Raw genomic sequence first — 22,764 nt, forward strand, 5'->3', positions numbered from 1 at the left:
AGGCCTATGTAAGTTTTCCAGAGCTGAAGAAGAGCTTTGTGTGAGCTCGAAAGCTTGCGTCTCACCAACAGATATTGAACTCATGTTACTTAAAGGGGTAGATTGGAACAGGGTGTGAGGCTGCCAGGAATAGGAACTTTGAGTAGAGACTGGGACTGGCTGGGCAAAGAGTTTAAAGGTCACAGGGATGAGAAGCTTGGGGAAAGTTACTGCTGTGGAGCCTTAATTTGGCCACCTTATGCATATGCATTATGACACTGTTTTTAATTACATTCTCACACTAATTTTTTCTTCAGGCACTTTGTCTATGTGCGTTTGCAATGAATTAGAAAGTGCTGTCTCCTGCACAGATAATCTTTTCCCTAGTGTTAGAATGTTCCTTTGTGCCTGAGGAGTGGCATGTACTTCACCTTGGAGCATTATGTGATCTTTTAAGTAGGGATGTAAAAGGTTAACCGGTTACCCAGTAAGCATTAGGCTTACTGGAATGATTACTAAGTAACCAGTTAATTGGATGGGTTGGGCCAGCCCCAAGCATGCCTATAGCCTTGTCTCCTGCTATGCCCACAGCTGTGCTGGCCCTGGCTGCACCAGAAGCAGGTCAGACTTCAGTCCAGCCACACGCCAGCCACGGCCACATCCCCGCCATGTACCTAGGGGGCAGGCAGGACTCAGGTCCTGGCAGCACCTGTGGCCCCATCTGCTGGCCACGTTGGAAGCCCAGGTGGCCCTGGCAGCTGCAGCCGGGCAAGGGTAAATGGGACCTTGGCTCCGGCCACGCTGCAGTGGTAGTCCCTGCAACTCAGGCCCTGGCCGTGCCAGCAGCCTCGGCCTTGGCCCCCCTGCACCTAAGAGGTGGCATGCGGGATCTTGGCTCTGGCTATGCTGCAGTGACGCTGGGCGAGGGCAGGAGGGGCCTCAGCCATGACACAGCCACCATGCCTGCCCACAAACCCGTGAGACTTCTGCCCTGGCTGCCTTGCACTGGCCCACCAACAGTTAACTGGATAAATGATAGAATTTTAGTTGTTTAACCATGTAATTGTTCTGAACAATATTTTACATCCCTACTTTAGGTATCTGGGACCTAAGCCATTGAACACATTGAAGATTAGGATCAAATCTTGAACAGTTTCGGATACAGGATTTGTGAAAGCTTATTACTGTGTTCTTATTTTTCATAGTTGAAAATACTGTTTTTTCCTAAAAAAAAGAAAAGCATTCTGTATGCTGCTAATTGAATTAAATATGTGTATAATTTTAAAACCGTTCTTTTCTTTTTCAGTATATTGTCATATATGATTTAGCTATTTTACAATCTGTTTTATATTTTTTTAGGGTATCACAAAATCAAGTAGGACAGCACTTCACCTTTGTGCTTACAGACATTGAAAGTAAACAAAAGTTTGGATTTTGCCGGTTAACATCAGGAGGCAAAATCTGCCTCTGTATTTTAAGGTGAGTGAGTATAAAAAACATTGGAGTTTGTAATTCCAGGACTTGTTATTTTTAGATTTGCTTTATTGTGCTTTAAAATGCATAGAGATTTTAATAGCATGCAAATCTTCGAAATGATGTATACTTATCACTGTGTTTCTTTTTTTACATTATATTAATAATTTATTTCTGACAAAGGCATAAGTTAAATTATTTTCATAAAATTAAACTAAATACTCCTACACGAATAATAGGAAAGATCTACTTTAAAGAGATATTTGAGACTATTATGTAAGTTTTCTGATTTAATATGTTTAGTTGTAATTTAAAATTCTGAAATTAAATATTTTTGTCATTTCTGAATCAATTTTTCAGAATATTTGATCCACAATATGTTCAATGTTTTAACTTTTGTTTCTTGTGAAAATTAACATGTGTTCTTATATTTTTAAATTCAAAATTGTTACAGAAGTTTCATATAGTTCAATATTGTTCAAAAGCTTCAGAGGGGTAGCAGAGTTAGTCTATAACCGGAAAAACTTATAAAACAACAAATAGTCTAGTAGCACCTTAAAGACTAACAAAATACGTAGATGGTATCATGAGCTTTCGTGGGCGCAACCCACTTCTAGAGATGACTGGAGTATTAGAAATCTTGGATCTGGACTTCTAATACTCCAGTCATCTGAAGAAGTGTGTTGTGCCCACAAAAGCTTATGATACCATCTACATGTTTTGTTAGTCTTTAAGGTGCTATTAGATTATTTGTTGTTTTATAAGTCTTTCAATATTGTTGTTAGCTGTATTAATTCTGTGATATTCTAGAGATATTCTTTTTTTTATGCCTGATTTTGCATGCAAATAGTTTGTAAGCAAGGAGTAACTTGGGAGTACAAAAGATTAATCAGATTTAACTGGAAAGTTGGAAGTGGCTGCTCATTCCCTTCACCCACAAACCGTCCTTTTCATGTAAGACTAAGAAATAACATTTTCTACTTGTTCTCCTAACTCTGTCTGGCTTATCTCTAATGTAATAAATGCTTAATCAGTTCCACAGATCCACGTACTAATGTTAAAATATTTTAAGTGGTACTGTTGCTGTCTACTTTAAAATAAAAAAGTATTGGAGCCAGATTATAAGATGGTGTAAATTGGCATACCTCTACAATAGTTAGTTAGTGGAACCTACGTTGATATACGTCACCTGAGTTTCTGGTTGATGGTCTGCTACATGGTAGAAATAACTAATGAAATGAAAAGTGGCAAGCTATAATTTTTAACTGAGTCCAGCTACCAAAATCAAGGCTAATTACAAATCATAGAATTATAGAACACTAGAACTGGAAGGGACCTCGAGAGGTCATCGAGTCCAGTCCCCTGCCCTCACGTCAGGACCAAGCACCGTCTAGACCATCCCTGATAGATGTCTATCTAACCTGCTCTTAAATATCTCCAGAGATGGAGATTCCACAAGCTCCCTTGGCAACTTATTCCAGTGTTTCACCACCCTGACAGTTAGGAAGTTTTTCCTAATGTCTAACCTAAACGTTCCTTGCTGCAGTTTAAGCCCATTGCTTCTTGCCCTATCCTCAGAGGCCAAGGAGAACAATTTTACTCCCTCCTCCTTGTGACACCATTTTAGATACCTGAAAAGTGCTATCATGTCCCTTCTTAGTCTTCTCCTTTCCAAACTAAACAAGCCCAGTTCTTTCAGTCTTCTTTCATAGGTCATGTTCTCTAGACCTTTAATCATTCTTGTTTGTTCTTCTATAACCTTCCACATCTTTCTCTACATCTGGTGCCCAGAACTGGACACAATACTCCAATTGAGGCCTAATCGGCGTAGAGTAGAGCGGAAATAAGCGGGAAACCAAAATCTATAATGAATCCAGAAAAAAAATTAACTTGGATTTCCCTCCAGTAGTTCTGCATGATTCTTTGCAGAACTTTTTAAAGCTGTTTTGTGGAGCTCACATTTTAGACTCCTGCTGTGCGCATGGTCCCCTCCAATCTTTTTAGCTAATGTGCCCTGTACTTCCTTTAGTACATAAGCACAATGTGGAGTGGGAGTGTCAGAGTTTTTTAAAATATATCTTGGGCCTATGTGCGAGATTGGGTCTTTCCCCAATTTTTATATGAATATTGGCAAACGTCTGCAAATTCAGATTTGATTGGTATCTTATAACATGTTTCTAAATTTTAAGTGTACTTCTATTATTATGGGATGAAGTGTGATTCTTTTATATTTTGTTACTAAATATTTTGATATTTAAAAACATGTACTACAGATATTGAGCAATACTAAATTCATTTTATATTGTCTATGTTGCTTGAATAGAAAGATTCACTATGAGAGCTACAATTCATTTTGTTAAAATCTTGCAGCTGCTGACTGCCTGTAACATTGACCTTATGTACGCTGAGAAGTGCAAGGCATCATTAAATTTTCTGCCTTAGATTTGATTAATGAAATTTTATGACTGTAAAATTGTCACCTGCATTTCCAAACGAAATGCTCTAATAAGGAAGACAGGTTTATATGGTAAAACTTTGTAGTTCTTCAATTCAGACCATGCTTGAAGCTTTCTCTCTCCCTTTAGGCAAATCCCTTAGAAGCAGAATGTTTCAATTTTACACATTTTGTGTCAATTTTCCAGACAGAAAAGTAGCCCCTAGACATTAGACATTTAGCTACGGAAAGGCGGTTTCCTTAGTTTTATTTGATTACTAGAAGTTAGAGTCCTGCTGATAGTTCAAGACTGTTAGTGGTTACCTGACTATTTGACAGAAAACATTTCCTTTTCTTTGTTTAACCTTTGACTTATGAATGTATAAGTTTTATCAGAGCTATTGTTGAAGCACAAGTGAGGTGGAAGTCTACTTACTGCAACAAAGATGATGCATGACTTTGAAGAAAAGACTGAGCGCCTGTCTTGTTGCTACTTTTGTATTATAAGAAAATGCTAAATACATTTTTTTAATTACCACTATAAGGTATTATATGGTTGTGTTTTTTCATGACAGTGACGTGCACGTTTGTAGAAAAAATCCCCTTGATTTTAAAAGCATAGAATTTCCATTTCCATGTTCTGCAGGGCATAAGTAATATAAGATTTATTCTTTTCATTGCAAAAAAATTTATTATAGCATCTTATACACCAGTGAATAAGGAGATTGCCAAGTTTTTCCATATTTGCTTTTCAGAAGTTTATACATAGCAAAGTCTTCAGGACTGAAACCATAGATAAAGTTTTCAAAAGCACTTAAGTGATTTAGGAGTTGAAGTCCTATTTTCAAAGGTAGTTTAGACATTTAGAGTCTCAGAGCTCATGGCAAATCAATGAGATTTAGTCTCCCAAGAGTCTGAGGTCTTGTCCACACAGTGGGGAAACGTGCCTTGTGGGGATGTGATTCCTAAAATGCACAAACGTGTTGTATATAACTTGGTCTGTATAGACACATGCACCAACAGTGCCTTCGTGGACCGATTAAGATGCAACACATAAGTACATTTTAGAAATCACACTTCCGTAGCATGCATTATCACACCATATAGTCAATCTCTAAGTTTCCTCTGAAGAAGAGATTCAGCAGTCTACGTCACTCATCTAAAACCCCTAGCCCTTATCTTCCAGTGTGTTTCTACAGTGCCTACCACAATAGGGCTTCAATTATTTTGCTCTTATTGTAAGGCAGTAAAATAATCATGTAAGACATTAATATTATATATTTGTATGAGTTCAGACTTGGGGAGTAACTTCTTCCTTAGTACTTTTCTTTTTACCCGCACTCAAATTAAAATTAGTTTAACAGTTTACTTTCAATAAAGGCACTTAGGTCTTTTTTCTGTCAAAATTGTAATGAACTTTGCTTGAACTATTTTCTTGAGAAGGACTGAGTAGCTTCTTTCATCCACAGTACTTTTATTCTTATCGATATGATGCATAAACACAATGAATTATATTACAGAGCTACATATTGCTGAATAAAAATGTAGGGCCCTAATACTGCAAACACTTATTTGCACTGTTGGATTCAGGGGGAAAAAAAGACGTACTTAAAAAGGGATGGACTACCACTCTGAGTATTTTTTTATTAGCTTTGTGCTGTCAGGATGATGTGTGTATATTGTTCTTTTCTTTTTCTTTACCTGTGTGAGTTAAGATATGCTTCCCTTGCTCTTTTGGCTGTAAGTGGCATGCTTAAAATTATTTTAACATATTTTTCTTTGACTTTAACAGTTTGTAAGCTAAAGGTAATTATTGTGTTAGTATTCCAACTGTGAAGTGAAAGGCTTTCTAGTACAGCATTTAAAACATTGTATTTATTTAACTACTCAGATTTTTTACTCTGTTTTCCTTCAGTTTATGAAGGAATCATTTTTTTTCTAATTCAAGCTTTTTTAGTATCTAGAATGTGGGCATATATAATGAGTATATTTTTTCTTAGAAGAAGAAATTCTTGCTGCATTAAAAGTACAATAAATATACCTGTTTGTAAGGAAGGAAAAGCTCCCTTAGCTGTGTGCTAAGTATACTAATTTCAGAATGCAAATTGGACCTTTCTTTCTGCATCTGTTTTAGTAGAATGTCAGTTTTTGTTTTTTATAGTAAGCGGGAGCTAAGTTCATAGACTGCAAGAGATAAATATAAGAATTATGTGAGATAAAAATGGGAGAACTTGTTTTTACAGTCTGTTTGTGATCATTAAAAATGAAGGCTCAGAAGTCAAGGGACATATATTTTAGAGCTTTTTATTTTCTATTGAAAAAAGAAATACTGTATGTAGGAAAAGATACTGTACTATTACTGTGACATGTTGCTACACGGCACAGCACTGGAAAATTGATGGAGAGTCTAAACCAAAGTGGAAAACCTTTTTTGGGTCGGGGGCTGCTAGCCCTCAGAAAAATCAGTTGGGGGCCACATATAGGTGAGAAGCAAAAAAAAAAAAAAAAAAAAAAAGTGAACCCAAAATCCTCACTAATGTGGCCCCTGACTGAGAAGGAGAAAGACAATCCCCACATTCCCCTCGCATACCAGAGCCTAGGGGCATGGGCTAGTAAATTTTGTGTGCGCTAGCCCCCGGGGTTTAGGTCTCCCATCCCTGGTCTAAATTAATCACACATGACCGGTATGAGAAATGACTCTATAACTTATAAATTGTGTGATGGTTTTGTAGATAAATTACTTAGAACAAAACATCAATTGTAGATCACTATATTAGACTGATAAAGTCACTTTTTATATGCTCAATGATGTTTGATTTGCATTGGGTTTTGCAGTTAAGTCTTTTCCTCCTAGACACATATATTGCATTTCAGCCACTCAATAAACTCTTCTATTAGCATGTTTTCAAAAGATAACAAAAAAGATCATTTAACAGGAAGAAACTTCCAGAATCAATCATTTTGTGGAATTTTGTAATCCGTATTTTACCATAAAACACAACACTCACATCCGTGGCATTGTGTGCCCTTAGGTGTGATGGGGAAACGATATCCTAGTGTATTGAAGAGTGAACACTGTAATCAAGTTACGCAATAAAGTCACACCTTAGCTATCATAAAAAATACCAGGTCGCATAAATGTCTGTTAAAACACTAAGATATTGCCTGAGATGTGGTTAACAGATGGCACAATGTGCATGAAAGTCATTTAAAGAAGCCTAGCTGTCTAGAGTCTGTCTTCAGCAGCTTTCAGGAAACTGGCTGCTTCAGCCCAAACTCTGCTGACTTGCTGACTTCCCCGCAGGAGCCTAAAGCCTCTAGCATCTTTCAGAAAGACAGCTGCTTCAGTGTGAGCTGCAGTCGCATATTGGGCAGAACATTTGAAGTTATCACAGCTTGGGGAGATGTCTGTCTCTTCAGAGAGACAGATTTTTGAAATCTTTATTTTTATTTTTTATCACATCAGATTTTCCAATACTTTAAACTTTACCCTACATCTGTAAAGAAATAGTTCAAATGTGTAAGTCTTGTGGAAAGAAGATCAGTCTTTCTCTAGACTGCAGAGAACTGGGGTTATCTACCCTTGTGAATTAGCTAGGGTGCAGGCAAATATGTCCCAGAAGCTGTTTCAGGGTAAAATATTTTCATTCAGTGTCTTCAGAGCTTTCAAAACTAGTTAGCCTCAGATGAAATAATGAGAGATGTTGACACACTGCCACTTGTTTTCATGAATATATTGATATGTGAACAGCTAAAATAGCTAAGTAGTTTTAAACTATTGCCATTTTAAAGATACAGAAGAACCTCAGAGGTATGAACATCTTGGAAATGTTGGTTGTTCATAACTTTGAAATATTTGTAACTCTGAACAAAACTTTATGGTTGTTCTTTTAAAGGTTTACAACTGAACACTGACTTCACACAGCTTTGAAACTTTACTGTGCAAAGAAAATTCTGGTTTAATCCATTTTAATTTAAATAAACTAAGCACAGAAACAGTTTCTTTACCTTGTCAAATCTTTTTTTAGTTTTCCCTTTCTAATAGTTTGTTTAACACACAGTATTGTACTGTACTTACTCCTCCCTCCCCCCTACTGTTGCTTGATTACATACTTCCAGTTCCAAATAAATGTAACTGAGGATGATAACATTTCTAAGAAGGAGAGATGATGTTTTACATATACATTTAAAAATCTCTTTATATAGAAACATTTTGAAAATAAAAGCCCACTTTTTCATGCTTGCTTCTGAAAATGTGCCTATTATTGATCGTTTTTGGGCATATAGCATTCATAAATAAAGGTTAGAATTATGAAACCGGGCAGTTTTAAAACTGATAGTATGGATGTCATATTTTATGTGTACTATATAGTTATATTTGAAATATGGTATATATGCTATTTAAAAATATCAAATAATGGTGAGATATTTGGGACTGATATTATATGCCAAATGTAAGATCTTGGTTATTCTATCTCCACTTGTGCTAACAATCTACCCCTCACAACCCTTCATTAGGTTATTCTTACAGAGGTGTCTGGTTAGACACGTGGGAAATAGAGGATAGGGTTTTTATTCCGTGGAGAAATTTCTGGTGGGCTAAAATCAGATTTTAAATGCTGAAACTCCTTGGAGTAAAATCCCTGGATTAAAAAGTCAGCCAGAATCAGTGAAGTTGTTCTGAGGTTGATAAATTGAACATTTTACAGTTTCTTCTGGGTCTCACCTGACCCATGGATCATGGAGTTATCATTCTGCAGATGTGCAGATACAGGCAACCAATTTGTTTCCTTATCCTGAACCTCTGTCCTGGTGCATTTTTGTGCACCACTTCTTTGAATTGGAATAAACTTCCTATTTCCAATTATTCTCACAAACAATCCTTTCCTTTATCATGTCAAAAGCCTATTATTTTTAAATCCTGCCTATAAGAAATGAATGTAAAATAGTATTGAAGAAAAAGAAAAACATTGCAAGTTAGCTTTGACTTCCAATGTATCCGACTCCTCTGTCAGCCTTCTAAAATTTTAGCTTCATGAGGCAAGGATTGTTTTACATTTGTCTTCTGCAGCTTCAAACACTTTTACGCACATAACTAATACCCCAATAATGCTGTTTATTTCCAGAACTTAATAAACTTTTTCTTGACTTTCTCTTACAGCATTTAGTAGTATGCTGCAAAGGCAGTGGAATCAAATGCTATTTCATTCTTTTTGAACACTACTACTATTATTTTTAATAAAGCATTCTCCATAAGGTGAGGGAAAAGAGATTAGAAAGTAAAATTGATTCACAGACTATAACTTCAGTAATGGGCTGTTCCCAATCAGACAATGATAGATAAGTTTCAGAGATAGTCATATTAGTCTGTTTCAGCAAAAATAATAAGGAATCCTGTGGCACCTTAAAGACTATTAATTTTATTATGGCAGAAGCATTCATGATTTCCAACTCACTTCATCAGATGCATGAAGGAAAAGAAAAAGAAACAGACAGTAGGGATATAATAATGGTAATGTTACATCAAAGCTAATTCAGTCAGGGTGGATTTGCCTAAGAGGAAGAGAATATCTGAAGGTGAAAATTACTTATGGTAAGAAGTGAGCCATTCCCAATTTCTGTTCAGACCCATTGTGATGGTGTCAAATTTGTATATGAATTCTAGTCCAGCAGTTTCACGTTGCAGCCTAGTTTTGAAGTTTTTTTGTTTGTGTGTGGCAACTTTCAAGTCTGTAACTGTGTTTCCATGGAGGTTAAAATAGTCTTTGACTGGTTTTTGTATGTTACCATTCTTGATGTCTTGATATATCAGAAATGGCTTATCAGAAATGGCTTATCGGTTGTATTTTTCTTGAGGTTCCGAAATGTAAACATTTAATAATTTTCTTACTGTATGTGATAATATAATAATACATATTTCTTTTTTACAGTTACCTGCCATGGTTTGAGGTATACTACAAATTGTTAAATACACTGGCAGATTATTTGGCTAAAGAACAGGTACTTTTAGATATATGTTTACTTCTACTAAAATATTTTACTTGAAATTAAGTGTAATACATGTTTGAACAACATATTTAAAATTTGTAACAAAATAAAAAATGTGTGTGTTTTAGTTTGACATAGGTCAAACTTCACATGCATAGATGGGGCTATCACAGTGGAATTAAAAAAAAATCTGGATATGCTGCTTGGAGTATTTTGTTGATGTCATGTATTCATTTTAAAAAGCTGCTGAGAAGATAGTACAGCAAAGTGTTAGAGTTTATTTGTAAACAAATCCTGGGCCAAGTATGAGCAGAGTGTCAAGCTACTGTAAAACTTGATGATATGTTGATTATTAACTGGATAGTTCCTGAAATTTCAGGTTTATTAGATACAAACACTTTTTCTCAACTGCATTGGGTTTGATGTACTACTTCACCCTTCATATTAACTACTTCATCATACTGCCATTTTGACTAGAAAGGGGAAACTGTTTTCAGCACTCAGTCAAGAATCATATTTTAATTTGCACATTCATGGCAATTATATGTTTTCACAGGATTATGTAGGAAACAAAAAACTGCCACCTGTCTGTATTACAAGTATTAAAGATATACTTTTCTGCTTTGAGGATATTGGTAAACTAGATGGTAATTTTTGAAAGAGAAAAAGGTTAGCCATATGCTGTTGGCTGCAGATGCTGAGATTGCAAGAATAACCAGATAAAAGTTATATGAATCAGAAACACACTAAAGAAAACAATAACATTTTATATGTAAAGAAAATACAATAGCCCAGCTGCATTAACTTAAATAAAGCAAAATGTTATGATCACTGAAGTCTAATTGTTAGCATATTAAATCATTTTAAATTTTGTTTTGTCTTATTCTTACTATTTTATTGTAATAATCAGGGCTTTTTATTGAGGTCATGCTTGAATGACAAGGCTCATTCAGGGCAAGGACTGTTTTTACCTTTGGGTCTTTCTCAGTACTTGTTGGCCCTAAACAAATAAATAGTAAAAACAACTTCTAAAAACGAGTAGTCCTGTAGCACTTAGAAATTAACAAGAATATATTCATAGTATCATGAGCTTTTGTGGGCACAGCCAGCTTCTTTAGATGAGATGATCATCTGGAAATGTAGAGAAGGAAAATTAGTGTTAAAGAAAGTGACTTCAAAACTTGCAAGAAATGATCATTCTTGGAGTCATAAAAGTTGATTTTGCTTCTACTTTAATTCATAGCAGTTGCACTATGAGATGCTTTTATTAGTGATTAAATGAAAAAATATTTATTAAAATGGAGTATGTATTATTTGTATATGATTACTAATTGATTCTTTTTAAATATTTTCTGTAGGAAAATGACTTGAATGATATGTTAAAATCACTGTATAGCCACCCTGTGCCAAAGGCAAATACTCCTGTCAGTTTAAGCGTGGTAGGTATCCTGTGTAATGTCTCTTCATTGTAAAAATTTACACCGTTTCTTGTGGTTAAAAAAACCCCCAAACAGATTAAACCTTATATTGGGTGTTAAATTATTAATGTCTCAATACATTTCCTCTGATTGTTAAATGGCTTGCCATAGTGTATTCACTTATTACATAAAAAGTGTGTATACATCTGTACACATATGGAATGCAATCCTAAACTAGCAGAAATTGAGATTTGCTGCATGGGTCTGAAGGCAGGCTACCATAACAACTGATGATGCTTCTCCATATCTTGTTTATTGCCATATATCTAAGATGAGTGACTTTAGTTACTTTGTGCTGTGTATCAAGATTTGCTCCATGGCTTCTGAATACTTGAATAGGGAGGGATATAGGACTGGACACATGTCAGTCTGAGCTTGGCTTTTCCATTGTCTGCCTGTAGTTCCATACCTTTCTGCCTTGTGCTTGATCATGCCAGGGTGGAATGCAGAAAAGGATAGGGGAGGCTTTACTGAAATGTGCAAGGGTTTCTGCAGATCCAGACAAGTGCACTTGCACACAAGTTTGTCTTTGCCATGTGAGGTGATGTGGGAGTGTGTCCTAAAATTGTAGCGGATCTTCTAGCTCACATTATCAGTGATGCTGGTGCAAATGTAAGAAAGTGACTACAAATCAGAAGGTTTTATTTCTGCTTTTCAAATAAGTGTTTCCTAAATGAAATATCAAAAGTAGCAGTGCAAAACAACTAAAATTTCCTAGATTCATAGAGTTTAAGAACTGGACCGTCCAGTTGGACCTGTGTATAACAGGCTATTCAATTTCAACCAATTATCCCTGCATTGACCCTTCTGGAATGACCTGTGACCACTTCTGAAATTTGCGAAGTGGCCCCCCTTCAGAAATTATTATCCACCCCTGAGTTAAATTGGTTTAGTCCATTTGGTTATTTGTCAGCAGTTCCACTGCGTTTCCTGTCTGAATTTGCAACACAGCACTTGGCATTGGTTCTGCATTTATATAAGTATTCATCAAAATGGATTCCAAAGCAAAATCAGTTTAGCACGCTACTTTCTCCTTCATCCAGACAAGCTGGGAGGATGGCCACAATCTGGATCACTTGATCAGCTAAGTGCAAGCAAACAGTGTGCATTTTAATATGGCTAAAAGTATACATCTGGGAATTAAGAAGGTAGGCTACATTTACAAGATAGAGGGACTCTACCCTGGGAAGCAATGACTCTGAAATGATTGGGGGTCTTGGTCAATAATCAACTGAACATGAGATCTCAGCATGGCCAAAAGGGCTAATGCAGTCCTTGAATGCATAAACAGGGAAATTTCATATATAACTAGAAAGGTTATTTCACCCCCGTATTTGCACTGGTGCAACCATTGCTGGAGCACTGTGTTCACTTCTGTTGTCCACAATGCAAAAAGATGTAGATAAACTGGAGAGGGTTTAGAGAAGAGCCACAAGAGAAGGGGTATGCAATAATTTTTGATGTGGGAGGCCACTTGACAAATTCCTAACTGTCAGGGTAGTCAAATATTGGAATAAATTGCCAAGGGAGGTGGTGGAATCTCCCTCTCTGGAGATATTTAAGAACAGGTTAGATAGACATCTGTCAGGGATGGTGTAGACGGAGCTTGGTCCTGCCTTGAGGGCGGGGGCTGGACTTGATGACCTCTTGAGGTCCCTTCCAGTCCTATTATTCTATGATTCAATGAAATTTTGGAAGTGGCAATGGGCTGCCCCGGAACGGGTGGGGCATTGGGCGGAAGGGGCAGGGTTGGGAGCTAGCCTATCCCAAGCTGTGCTTGGCCTGGGATTCCTGCCCCTAAGTTTCAGCCAATGGAAATTGAGGAAGCTGGAACAGATGGGCCGGTGCTGAGGGCTAGCCTCCTCCCAGAGTTGTCTGCAGTGAAGGCTTGGAATTAAAGACACACTAAAGGGCTCGCAGCCCCTGGCCCTGCTGCTAATCCGTTGCCTGGCAGCCGTGAGCCTGGAGCCCTTTCAATTGCTGCTATTTAAAAGGTTCCTGGCTCACGGCTCCAAGTGGCTCCGAGGCAACACATTAGTGGCGGGGTCAGGAGCTGCAAACCCTTTAAATAGTAGCAGTTTAAAGGGTTCACACCATCTGGGCCGCTGCTACCGGAAGCTACGGGCCCTTTAAATAGAACCAATCAAAAAGGCTCACAGCTTCCGGCCCTACCACTAACAAGTTGCCTGAGAGGTGCCAGGGAAGCGTGAGCCCTTTCAAATCCTGTGATTTAAATGGCTTGCACCTTCAGGGCGGCTGCCAGGCAACATGGTAGCAGCCACCCAGCAAGTGCAAGCCCTTTACATAGCAGGAGTTGAAAGGGCTCACGCCTCCCTGGTGGGTCCCAGGCAGCGCTTCAGCGGTAGAGCCAGAAACTGTCTCCGGCCAGATCAAAGTGCTAGGTGGGCTGGATTTGGCCCACTGACAGCATCTTGCCCAGCCCTGATCTAACTGAATGGGAAGTCCTTGCTAAATTTGATCTAGATACATGTGCACTGGTAACAGGAACTGTTGTAAGAATCTAAGAACTGTTTTAGTTTGCTGCTTGGCTTAAATTTTTATGTCTGTGTATGTTATATCCCTTTCTTCCCTATTGTAAATGGCAAGGTTTTAAACTGTGGATTTTAATAGTTTTAAAATTCAGTTATATTTGGAAAAGTGACTGTAAAAATGGCACTATGGAATTCTATGTTTATTATCCCTGAGTGGATCTATATCAAGTTTCTTGATGCAGAAGTAAAAAGGATGTTGACAATTGGAAAAAAAATACCGCAGTCTTCTCCTGGGATCTGGAAGCTAAGCTGTGTTCTTTCAGTCTCACATCAACATTGGTAAAAAATACAGTATTCTGCAAATAAAACTTACCATATTTAAGCATTCTGTTGGAGATACATGAACCAGAGTGGAATCCAGGTCACATTCTCAAGCTGTGTGTGTACAGTGCCCTGCAGCATGGACTTTTGGGGGATCACCTGCAGAGTGCATCAAAGGGTGGCATGCAAACTGCCCCACATGACTGCTACTGGTACAAACTAAAAGGTACCTATTTTGCATTAACATCTTGTTTTGAAAGCACTACATTACTGTGAAGCAGACATATTTTAGTTTGCGCCAGCAGCATCCACACAGGGGAGTTAACGTGTCATGCTTTGGTGAACTCTGCAGTTGACAGCCCTGTAGTGTACACTGTGTTGCTCTGTAGACACTCCCTTTCATGATTCGGCACTGTAGCGTTATAAGGAATAAAAAGTGGTAATGGTTCACTTTTATCAGAAATGTAAGTCATTTGTGGTCTGAATATAGAAACTTATCAGATCTGATGAGTGAGTCATCCTGACGGTTACATATTTCAGGCCTGCCCATTCCCCTGAATATATGGGTCATACATTAATAAAGCTGCACCTCTAGACTGAGCATTTTTGCGGGTGGTTGAAAGTTATGGACTCTTATTGATACCTGTACTTCAACTGCACTCCAGCTGCACATAAACTGCTTTTATGTCCCCTGGTGACTGCCTTGTTGCTATGGGGGTGAAATCAGAGCTGTCCAACCTAGGAAATTTGTTTCAATATATGAAACGAAGATATGGATGATGTTGTTGAGTAATAAAATAGTAAAGTCTAGCTATGAGGTAAATACAAATATAGCACACAGTGTAATACGATTTTCTACTCTATCAGCTAACAAAATGCAAAAACCCTCCACTCTTAAACTTTGCTCAGTCACACTAAAAATACATGTTATGCCATGCCATTTTATGCATGGCTACTATGTATTTTCTGTTGATCTGTTAAGGTGTTCTACTTAATTTTATATAACAAACAAGGCTTGGATTATTATTTAGAAAATCAGAACCTAAAATTGTACTTATCTAACCCATTTAGCATTTTCATTCATCTGAAGTAATTATTTACAATGAAATCTTTGCTTCGGTTCCTTTGTGAATGAAATTTAATGTTTTAGTTTAAAAAAAAATTTTCAATTTTTCTCTCATGTTGCATAAGAATCAAGAGATGGTTTTTGCAAGTGGCCAAGTTCTGAAAAATCAGCCATACTTAGTATCGGTGAGTTTAAAAGTACTGGCTACCTAAATCTTACTGGTGAAAGAAATAATTACTTGCCAAATGATTTCTCAGTTGATTACATATAGATCTTTTGAAAAATGATTATTCTGCGGCTCTCTAGTCTAAACAGTCAATCTTTATTAACATATTTCTGTTTACACTATGCTTATTTTAAAACTGCAGTATGTGTGAATTATAATCCTACTACAAAAGCAAAACAAAAAGTTAAAAATGAAGAGGGCTATATAGCCTACATTTTTTTGCACTACCACTTTTTAAATACACAAGAAGTGTGATAGGGGCCAGTACTTGCTAATTTCATTACTATTACAAGATCTTGTGTGTCTTCCTAAGAGATCTCATAATAGGTGGCTGTACTCCAAACTGCATTATTTCCACTGGAAATACAGTAGAACCTCTAAGTTACAAACCCCTCCGGAATGCAAGTTGTTCATAACTCTGAACAAAACATGATAGTTCTTTTAAAAGTTTGCAGCTGAACAATGACTTAATAGAATGTCAGAACTTTTTTATGCTCCTATTAAGTATCTTAATTTAAACATAACAAGCACAGAAACAGTATCCTTACTCTGTCAAATATTTTTTAAACTTTCCAGGTTTTTTAAATAGTTTGTTTAATGAAGTATTGTACAGCATTTGCTTTTTTTATTGTCCTGTTTTCTAATTGTGCACTTCTGGTTCAAAGTGAGGTGTATGGTTGACTGGTCATTTCACAATGCTGGTGTCTGTAACTCTGAGGTTCTGGTGTAGTACATCATAACTCTGATATCTACATTTGTTTTTATATAGCTAGCATTTAGACTTTTTAATTAGTACCAAATAAACTAAATATTGTTAAGGGAAAAATGTTCTTTTAAGTCCATCAGTCTGATGCAATAAGATCTCACTATGTACATATAGTAAATAACATTAGTAAATAACATTTGCTGATTAAACACAAGATATATTAAAATTCATCAGGTTCTAGTTAATCTTTTGGAAGTTTGAAAAGAAGTACATTTTACTTTTATGTTGGCTGTTCAAATACATGTATAAGAACAGAGATATTTTAAATTGTAGAGTACAGGCTTACTAAGAAAATGGGATAAACAAGTATTTTCTTCAGCAGATTTAGTCTAGAATACTAAAGATATGTTAAACTTATTCAACCAAATTCATTCACTAATTATTTGAAGGCACTAGATTAATATAAATTAGTGAATTACATATTTCCTGAGTTTAATTTGGTCTGTATTTACATCCTGAATGGTGCTCAACCTTAAAATATATATAATATTGTTAATATTTGTCATAGATTAATGTAGAAAGCCACGTAGTTTTATTAATGTAGTTTAGCCACGTATATTTCTTTGTATAGATTGTTGTGAAATAGAGCAGAGCTGGTACCTGCAACAATGTTCTCTCTCTCCCAATTAATTTATTTTTGTAGGTGAATGATTTTTCTCTTCACTCTAAATTTGGATTTTTTTTTTATTTTGTAGTGGGAAATTATTTGCCATAAACTTTTAATCATAAGTCCCAAATTGAATCTGCTGTTTCTTATACTCAATCTTGGCTCAGTATTTAAAATTTGCATAATTTCAATAATGCAATTGAATAATGGCACGATGATGCATGATTTGATTAATAACATTTTTTGTAGTGTTCTGATCTTATTTATTTTATAATGTATGCACACAAACACACAATTTATATTCTTGGTCCCTTTCTGCACAAAATATTAATTTTATTCCCTCCCCATTTATCAGCATTCATACTTCATTACCCCTGATGTAACTGGATTGCCAACAATCCCAGAAAGTGTAAGTATTGTTTTAAAAAATATATATATTTCTTTATTGTTTTAAAAAAAATCTAAGTCATGATGTTAATCTTGTTCAATGGATGTGCTTGAATTAAATTTTTACCCAAGTCTGGGACTACAAAGTTAGGTCCATATATTGCTTTCTACAGGAGATCTCATACTGGTGTCAAAAGCAGGATTTTACAAAGAATGAGTGGAGAATACAGTTTTTTGATTAATTACAAAATCGTTAGTTATTGAAAGAATATCAGCAATATTGAGTGGTAAAAAATTATACAAGATATGTTTATGACTACCACTATTTCTGTACGTTGTTTGATCATTTGATTATTCAGGTACCCAATTTGTTTGTTCACTTCGGATAATACTGTATACAAATCTTCTCTGCAACTTATTTGAATATCTGCCCACCCATTGCATAATTAAGTGCTAGAATTAAAATCCCATTGAGAAGAATGGAAGCAATTTATTTATCTGATTGCTGTCGTTATCAAACTGCCTAAGAAGATTTGAATTCTATAGAATTGAGATATGCGATAGACAGCAGATAAATACATTAAGCAAGCAGGCTGTAAATGTAGTGTCTGTGATCCATAAGTGTGTGTACCTGACTGCTTGTTTAATAGTTAACCAATGAAAGTGTAGTTTATTTAAATAACCCACCTTCTTTAAATCTTGTATTTAAATGTAGGATAAAGGGCATGTATGGTATAGCCAGCTATTTGCTACAGTTTCACACACCCAGAAAATTAAATCCCCATGGTAACTTGAAGAAATTATGATGCCCATAGTAGAATATTGATGCACTAAAGTTTTTCAGATCTGTGTCAGTGTGAATAAATGCTGTGGTGGCTGTGCAAGGGATGCATTTGATTAATAGTTCATAGAAAGGAAAGGAAATGAGAGATGCCTTTCTCTACTAGCTCTTTCCTTCTCATTTCATTTGTAAGTGTCCCATCCTTTCAGTCTGAGAATAAATAATAAGATGCTGTGATTTTACATGGAAAATAAACAGATGGGGCAAATGTAAAGTACACACCTTGTAAGTGTGGTATATTGTCCTATTCTTATTCTGAGGGTCGCCTTTTTTTTTCTCTACTCAATATCATCTATTCAGAAGAAGTGGGTTTTGCCCATGAAAGCTTATGATACTATACATATATTTTTGTTAGTCTCTAATGTGCCATCGGACTGCTTCTTTAAAAAATTGTTTTTAAGGTTACAGACTATGTCCCATGTAGTGTCACTTTGACCATGTACAGAGAGAGAGTTTCTTTCTGTGATTTCCTCTACTACCTTAGCAGAGACCCAACTGGTTTTTAGCTCAAGCTGTAGAGCAGGGCTACTCAACATGCCGCTCGTGGGCTACATGTGGCCCGCAGCCTATTGGTTTGCGGCCTGTGGTGCAGTTTGCGTTTACATGAGGCCCGTGGGTGGGATCCTTTGAGCAAGGCCTCCACTGGGAACATGCTCCACAATGGCGAGGCGTCTCCCAAGTGGGGTGAGTAAAGACATAAGTGGACAGGCTGGCTGGAACAGAGGGCAGGGTGTCGGCTTTTCTAGCCCCCAGGGAGGAGGTGCTGGGAGCGCCGAGGCATTGTGGGAAGTGCTGGCTGATTAGCCCTGTGGGCAGAGCCAGAGAGGTGCTGACTGGCTCACACTGGCCACGTTTGGGTCTGGTGCCGCAGCTTAAGGCTTGATCTTTGTATTCATGCCTGTCAGAGTGAAAGCATATATTTGCATATCTATTTGCATGTGTATGCAATCACACTTAAGTTGTGGCCATTGGGAAACGTGAGATAGATATCAGGAAGAAATTCTCATTGCACTTTGAATCCCCTGGCTGGGGACTGATGGCTGCTTTCCTGTTCAGTTCAGGACATACAAAATTAAGATTCCTCAGACCTTGCCCTGTAATTAGTGAATTGTGGGCACAGACCCTGGGCCACACTAGCCTTAAAGGTTGGAGAAGCCTAACTGACCATTGTTAGCCTCTGTTGATTTCCTTGTCTTCACAAACCATAGCATACCCTAAACTATGGAACTCAGCCCATTGTGGGGTGCATAAGGATGTTAAATTGTGGTTAATTTACTAGTCAAATAGTTGATGGAATTTCCATCAACTACTTGACCAGTTGATAGGCATTTCTGTATTCCTCCTCTGAAATGTACAAGAGCTCCCACTGGGGTTCTTGTACATTTTAAAGGAGGAGTGTGGAACATGTGTGCAGCCTGGGGCCAGCGGGAAGTCATGCTGACTCCGGGCTGCACGCAGGCATGCCAGCTTTGAAATGTACAAGAGTCCCCAGCAGGGGCTCTTGTGCATTTCAAAGTGGAAGCATACTCATGGAGCCCAGGGTCAGCGGAGGACTCAGAGTCCCCCGCTTACTCCGGGCTCCATGTTGTGCTACCAATTTGAAATGCCACATGGAGCCTAGGGTTAGCTGGGGACTCTCCAGCTGATCCCGGGCTCCACGCGGCATTTCAGCAGAACCTGAGGTCAGCTGGGGACTTCACAGCTGATCCCGGGTTCCGCAGAAATGCTGCTTCCGCGGTTGTGAGGTGCTGTCCTCTGAAGTACCCTATCCCGCCCCCTCCCTTTTCTGCCTCTATCTGATAGAGGCAGCAAAGTGGGAGGGTGGGGGGAGGAAGAATTGACTAGTCGACTGACTTTCCCATAAGCATTTGCTTATGGGATAGTCAACTAGTCTTTAACGTCCTTAGTGCATGATTGCCCTGTACAGGTACCACCAATGCCCAGCTGTCAGGTTGAAATGTAGATGGCTGTCTAGTCAGATCCATTTTACCATTTCACATTAATAAAAATACTAGTGCAGGTTTGACCCTCTGGTCTGGCACCCTCAAGACATGACCAGCCCTGAACGATTGAATGTGCCAGACCAAGGAAGATCCCCTGCCACAGGTCCCCAAACCTGCCACCCCTGTCCACCACAGGTTCCACTTCTGCCTTATCTGGCCATCCTGCCTAAGGCCTGGCCAGTGTGCTGGCCCCACTACCACTGCCCAGGTGGGCTGCCTGTCGCTGGCCCTGGCCCTCTTCTCCTGGCCCCAGCATCTGATGGGCTGCCACCAGCCCTCTTGCCACTGGGCTTTCAGCAAGGGGCTCTCTGGTCCAGGAACATTTGTGGTCCTGCCATACCACATAGGTTGCCGGACCACAGAGTCCCAGTTTTGGCAGGTGTAAACTGTATCTGAAAGCCCGTGCTACTGCATGGGTGTAATTGATAAAATCATGCCTATAAAAGCTGAAAACAACTGATAACTTAAGAAATTTGACAGTGAGAGGCTACAAATCCCAGGTGGTGGTGGTGGTGTGTATGGTTGTGTTGATTTGCGTTTCATGTGCGGGGAGAGATGTGCTGGATATTTAAGATGTGTGCGGTGGCAGATAAGTGTGTACTGTGGTGAGGGGTTATGTGTATTTGTAGTCGTATGTGCTGGTTTTGTTGTTATGTGGGTGGTTCTGCAGAGCAATGGTAGGTGGGCCAAATAATCCACCATCTGTGTAGTCTCCTTCATAGAATTAATTATATTGTTATATGCATATTAGTTATAAAGTTAGGTTAATGATTGGATGAATTACTACTGAAATTGTAATGGTCTAGGACTCTTGCCTTACTGTAGCTGGATACCACATAGATCTAATTTGTGAGGCCAAAATGTCTGAGCTCTTAAAAATTCAAAAGTAGCAGATTGAGAATCCCAGTACTGACTCAACCTAGTGAGATCCTGAACAAGAAGTGCCCTCAGTAATACTTGTAGCTGTTTCCAGCACTTCACACTGATTCAATATACATTTAAGACTTCAGAAAGACTTATCAAGCGACATACTTGGAATCTTATTATACCGATTAAATGTCTTGGATGTATATAAATGAGGGGGAATTTACTAGTGAGACAAATTGGGTGAGGTTATAACTTTTGCTGGACCGGCTTTTGTTGGTGAGAGAGACATGCTTATAAATGCTGATCCAATAAAAAATATTTTCTTCCCCACCTTGTATGTCTAATATCCTGGCTACAACAATATGGCATACAATGAGGAATTCACTAGGGTAGTATTCAATCTTTGTGAATGCTTTTGTATGTATTTTACAAAGCAATGCACTTTTAAAAATTGTAATGTATATTCACCTACAGCCCAGGATACAAATGAATAGTTGTTTGAAACAGAACTAGCAGATATTTGTTCTAGAGTTTCCATTTTAGATTTGTACAGAGTTCTCCTACACCCAAAAAGAAAAATAAATGCACAAAATAAAAAGAGAATCTTAAAAGTTAATTTTATTTTGTGTTTAAAACGGCACACGTGTCTAGCAGGATTGATTTTTCATTTATATTGTGAGAAATTTCTATAAATAATGTTCACAATATTCTATTCAATTGCCATTGTGTTAACATTTCTTTTTTTATTTATTTAAACAGAGAAACCTTACTGAATATTTTGTTGCTGTAGATGTAAACAATATGCTGCAACTTTATGCCAGTATGTTGCATGAAAGACGAATCATCATTACCTCTAGCAAACTAAGCACTGTAAGTACTTCACACGTCTCCTTTTAAGTAGAATATATTGAGCATTTCATAAAAAGACCTACAGACCTCTGCAGATTTAGATATGTTCCATGTGTACTTGTAAGATAATATCTACATACTTTTTTGATATATGGTTTTAATCTGGCTCTTGAAGTACAACAGTTTGATTTATATAAGACCTACTGAGATACATTGTCAGGTTAATTATTTTTTCTTATCAGGAGATGAGAGTTCTTTAACTCTCTAGTGTTCATTTCTTTGCTTGCTACCCTACAAAGCATTCTTAAGGGCTATTATAAGATCTTTATTATTCACTTCTGGCTTATTCCATTGGAGCTACTTGAAGGAAATCAAGGAGCCATGATAATAGCTGCTATCCTAACCTGGTAATAGGCAGATTCATCTTTGTAGCACTGTAGCGGTTTGGGATGTATACTATAATAGCTCTGATTTGCAACAGCTCTTATAGCTGATAATAATTTGCAACTCAAAATAGTATTTTAATTACAAGTTTTAGGGTACTGCCCACACTGAAATCTTTTTCTTTGTCAGTATAGACTAGAGAAATGAATGAATATCTGTTCGGTTACAAAAACATACCTAAATATTCTTTTGTTTCAAACTTCAGAGTAAAGGTTGAGGCTTTGTAATTTTCTTATAGTTTGATGTATGCTCAAGAGGTTAACTCAGGTTGCATGTGGCTGTCATTTTACAAACCAATTTGCTTCATAGGTATATTAGTTATTTAGTACCTTGAATCTTTTGTTAAAATTCAATCGCAGAAAATCCTTTTATTTCACTTACGAGGTGCTGCAATAAAGCCTTTTGTCTGACACATTTCCATAGTAGTAATTCAACATTACTAGTTTTATAAAAGAGTAAGTGAACTGTTATTTTGGTCAGGTGCAACATTTAGATGCAGTTTTATAAACACAATTCAGAACAACTTTTTGGAGGTTTATAGAT

The 22,764-nt window shown here is 37.4% G+C and overlaps 1 protein-coding gene across 2 annotated transcripts in view; it reads left to right on the forward strand.

Annotated features, from left to right (window-relative positions):
* The window catches only part of DENND1B (DENN domain containing 1B), a 265,647-nt gene that overhangs the window by 114,546 nt on the left and 128,337 nt on the right, over positions 1 to 22,764 (forward strand). The window contains exons 5-10 of one of the 2 annotated variants that reach the window (XM_075936693.2): positions 1,339 to 1,458; positions 9,817 to 9,886; positions 11,233 to 11,313; positions 15,357 to 15,416; positions 17,186 to 17,239; positions 21,688 to 21,798. In XM_075936693.2, the coding sequence (XP_075792808.1) occupies positions 1,339 to 1,458; positions 9,817 to 9,886; positions 11,233 to 11,313; positions 15,357 to 15,416; positions 17,186 to 17,239; positions 21,688 to 21,798 (496 nt within the window). The remainder of the gene's footprint in view (positions 1 to 1,338; positions 1,459 to 9,816; positions 9,887 to 11,232; positions 11,314 to 15,356; positions 15,417 to 17,185; positions 17,240 to 21,687; positions 21,799 to 22,764) is intronic. The other variant, XM_089780568.1, reaches the window with a different exon arrangement.

This window comes from Pelodiscus sinensis, chromosome 9, assembly GCF_052426305.1.
Source record: "Pelodiscus sinensis isolate ZL-2025 chromosome 9, ASM5242630v1, whole genome shotgun sequence".
NCBI classification, from domain to species: Eukaryota; Metazoa; Chordata; order Testudines; family Trionychidae; genus Pelodiscus; species Pelodiscus sinensis.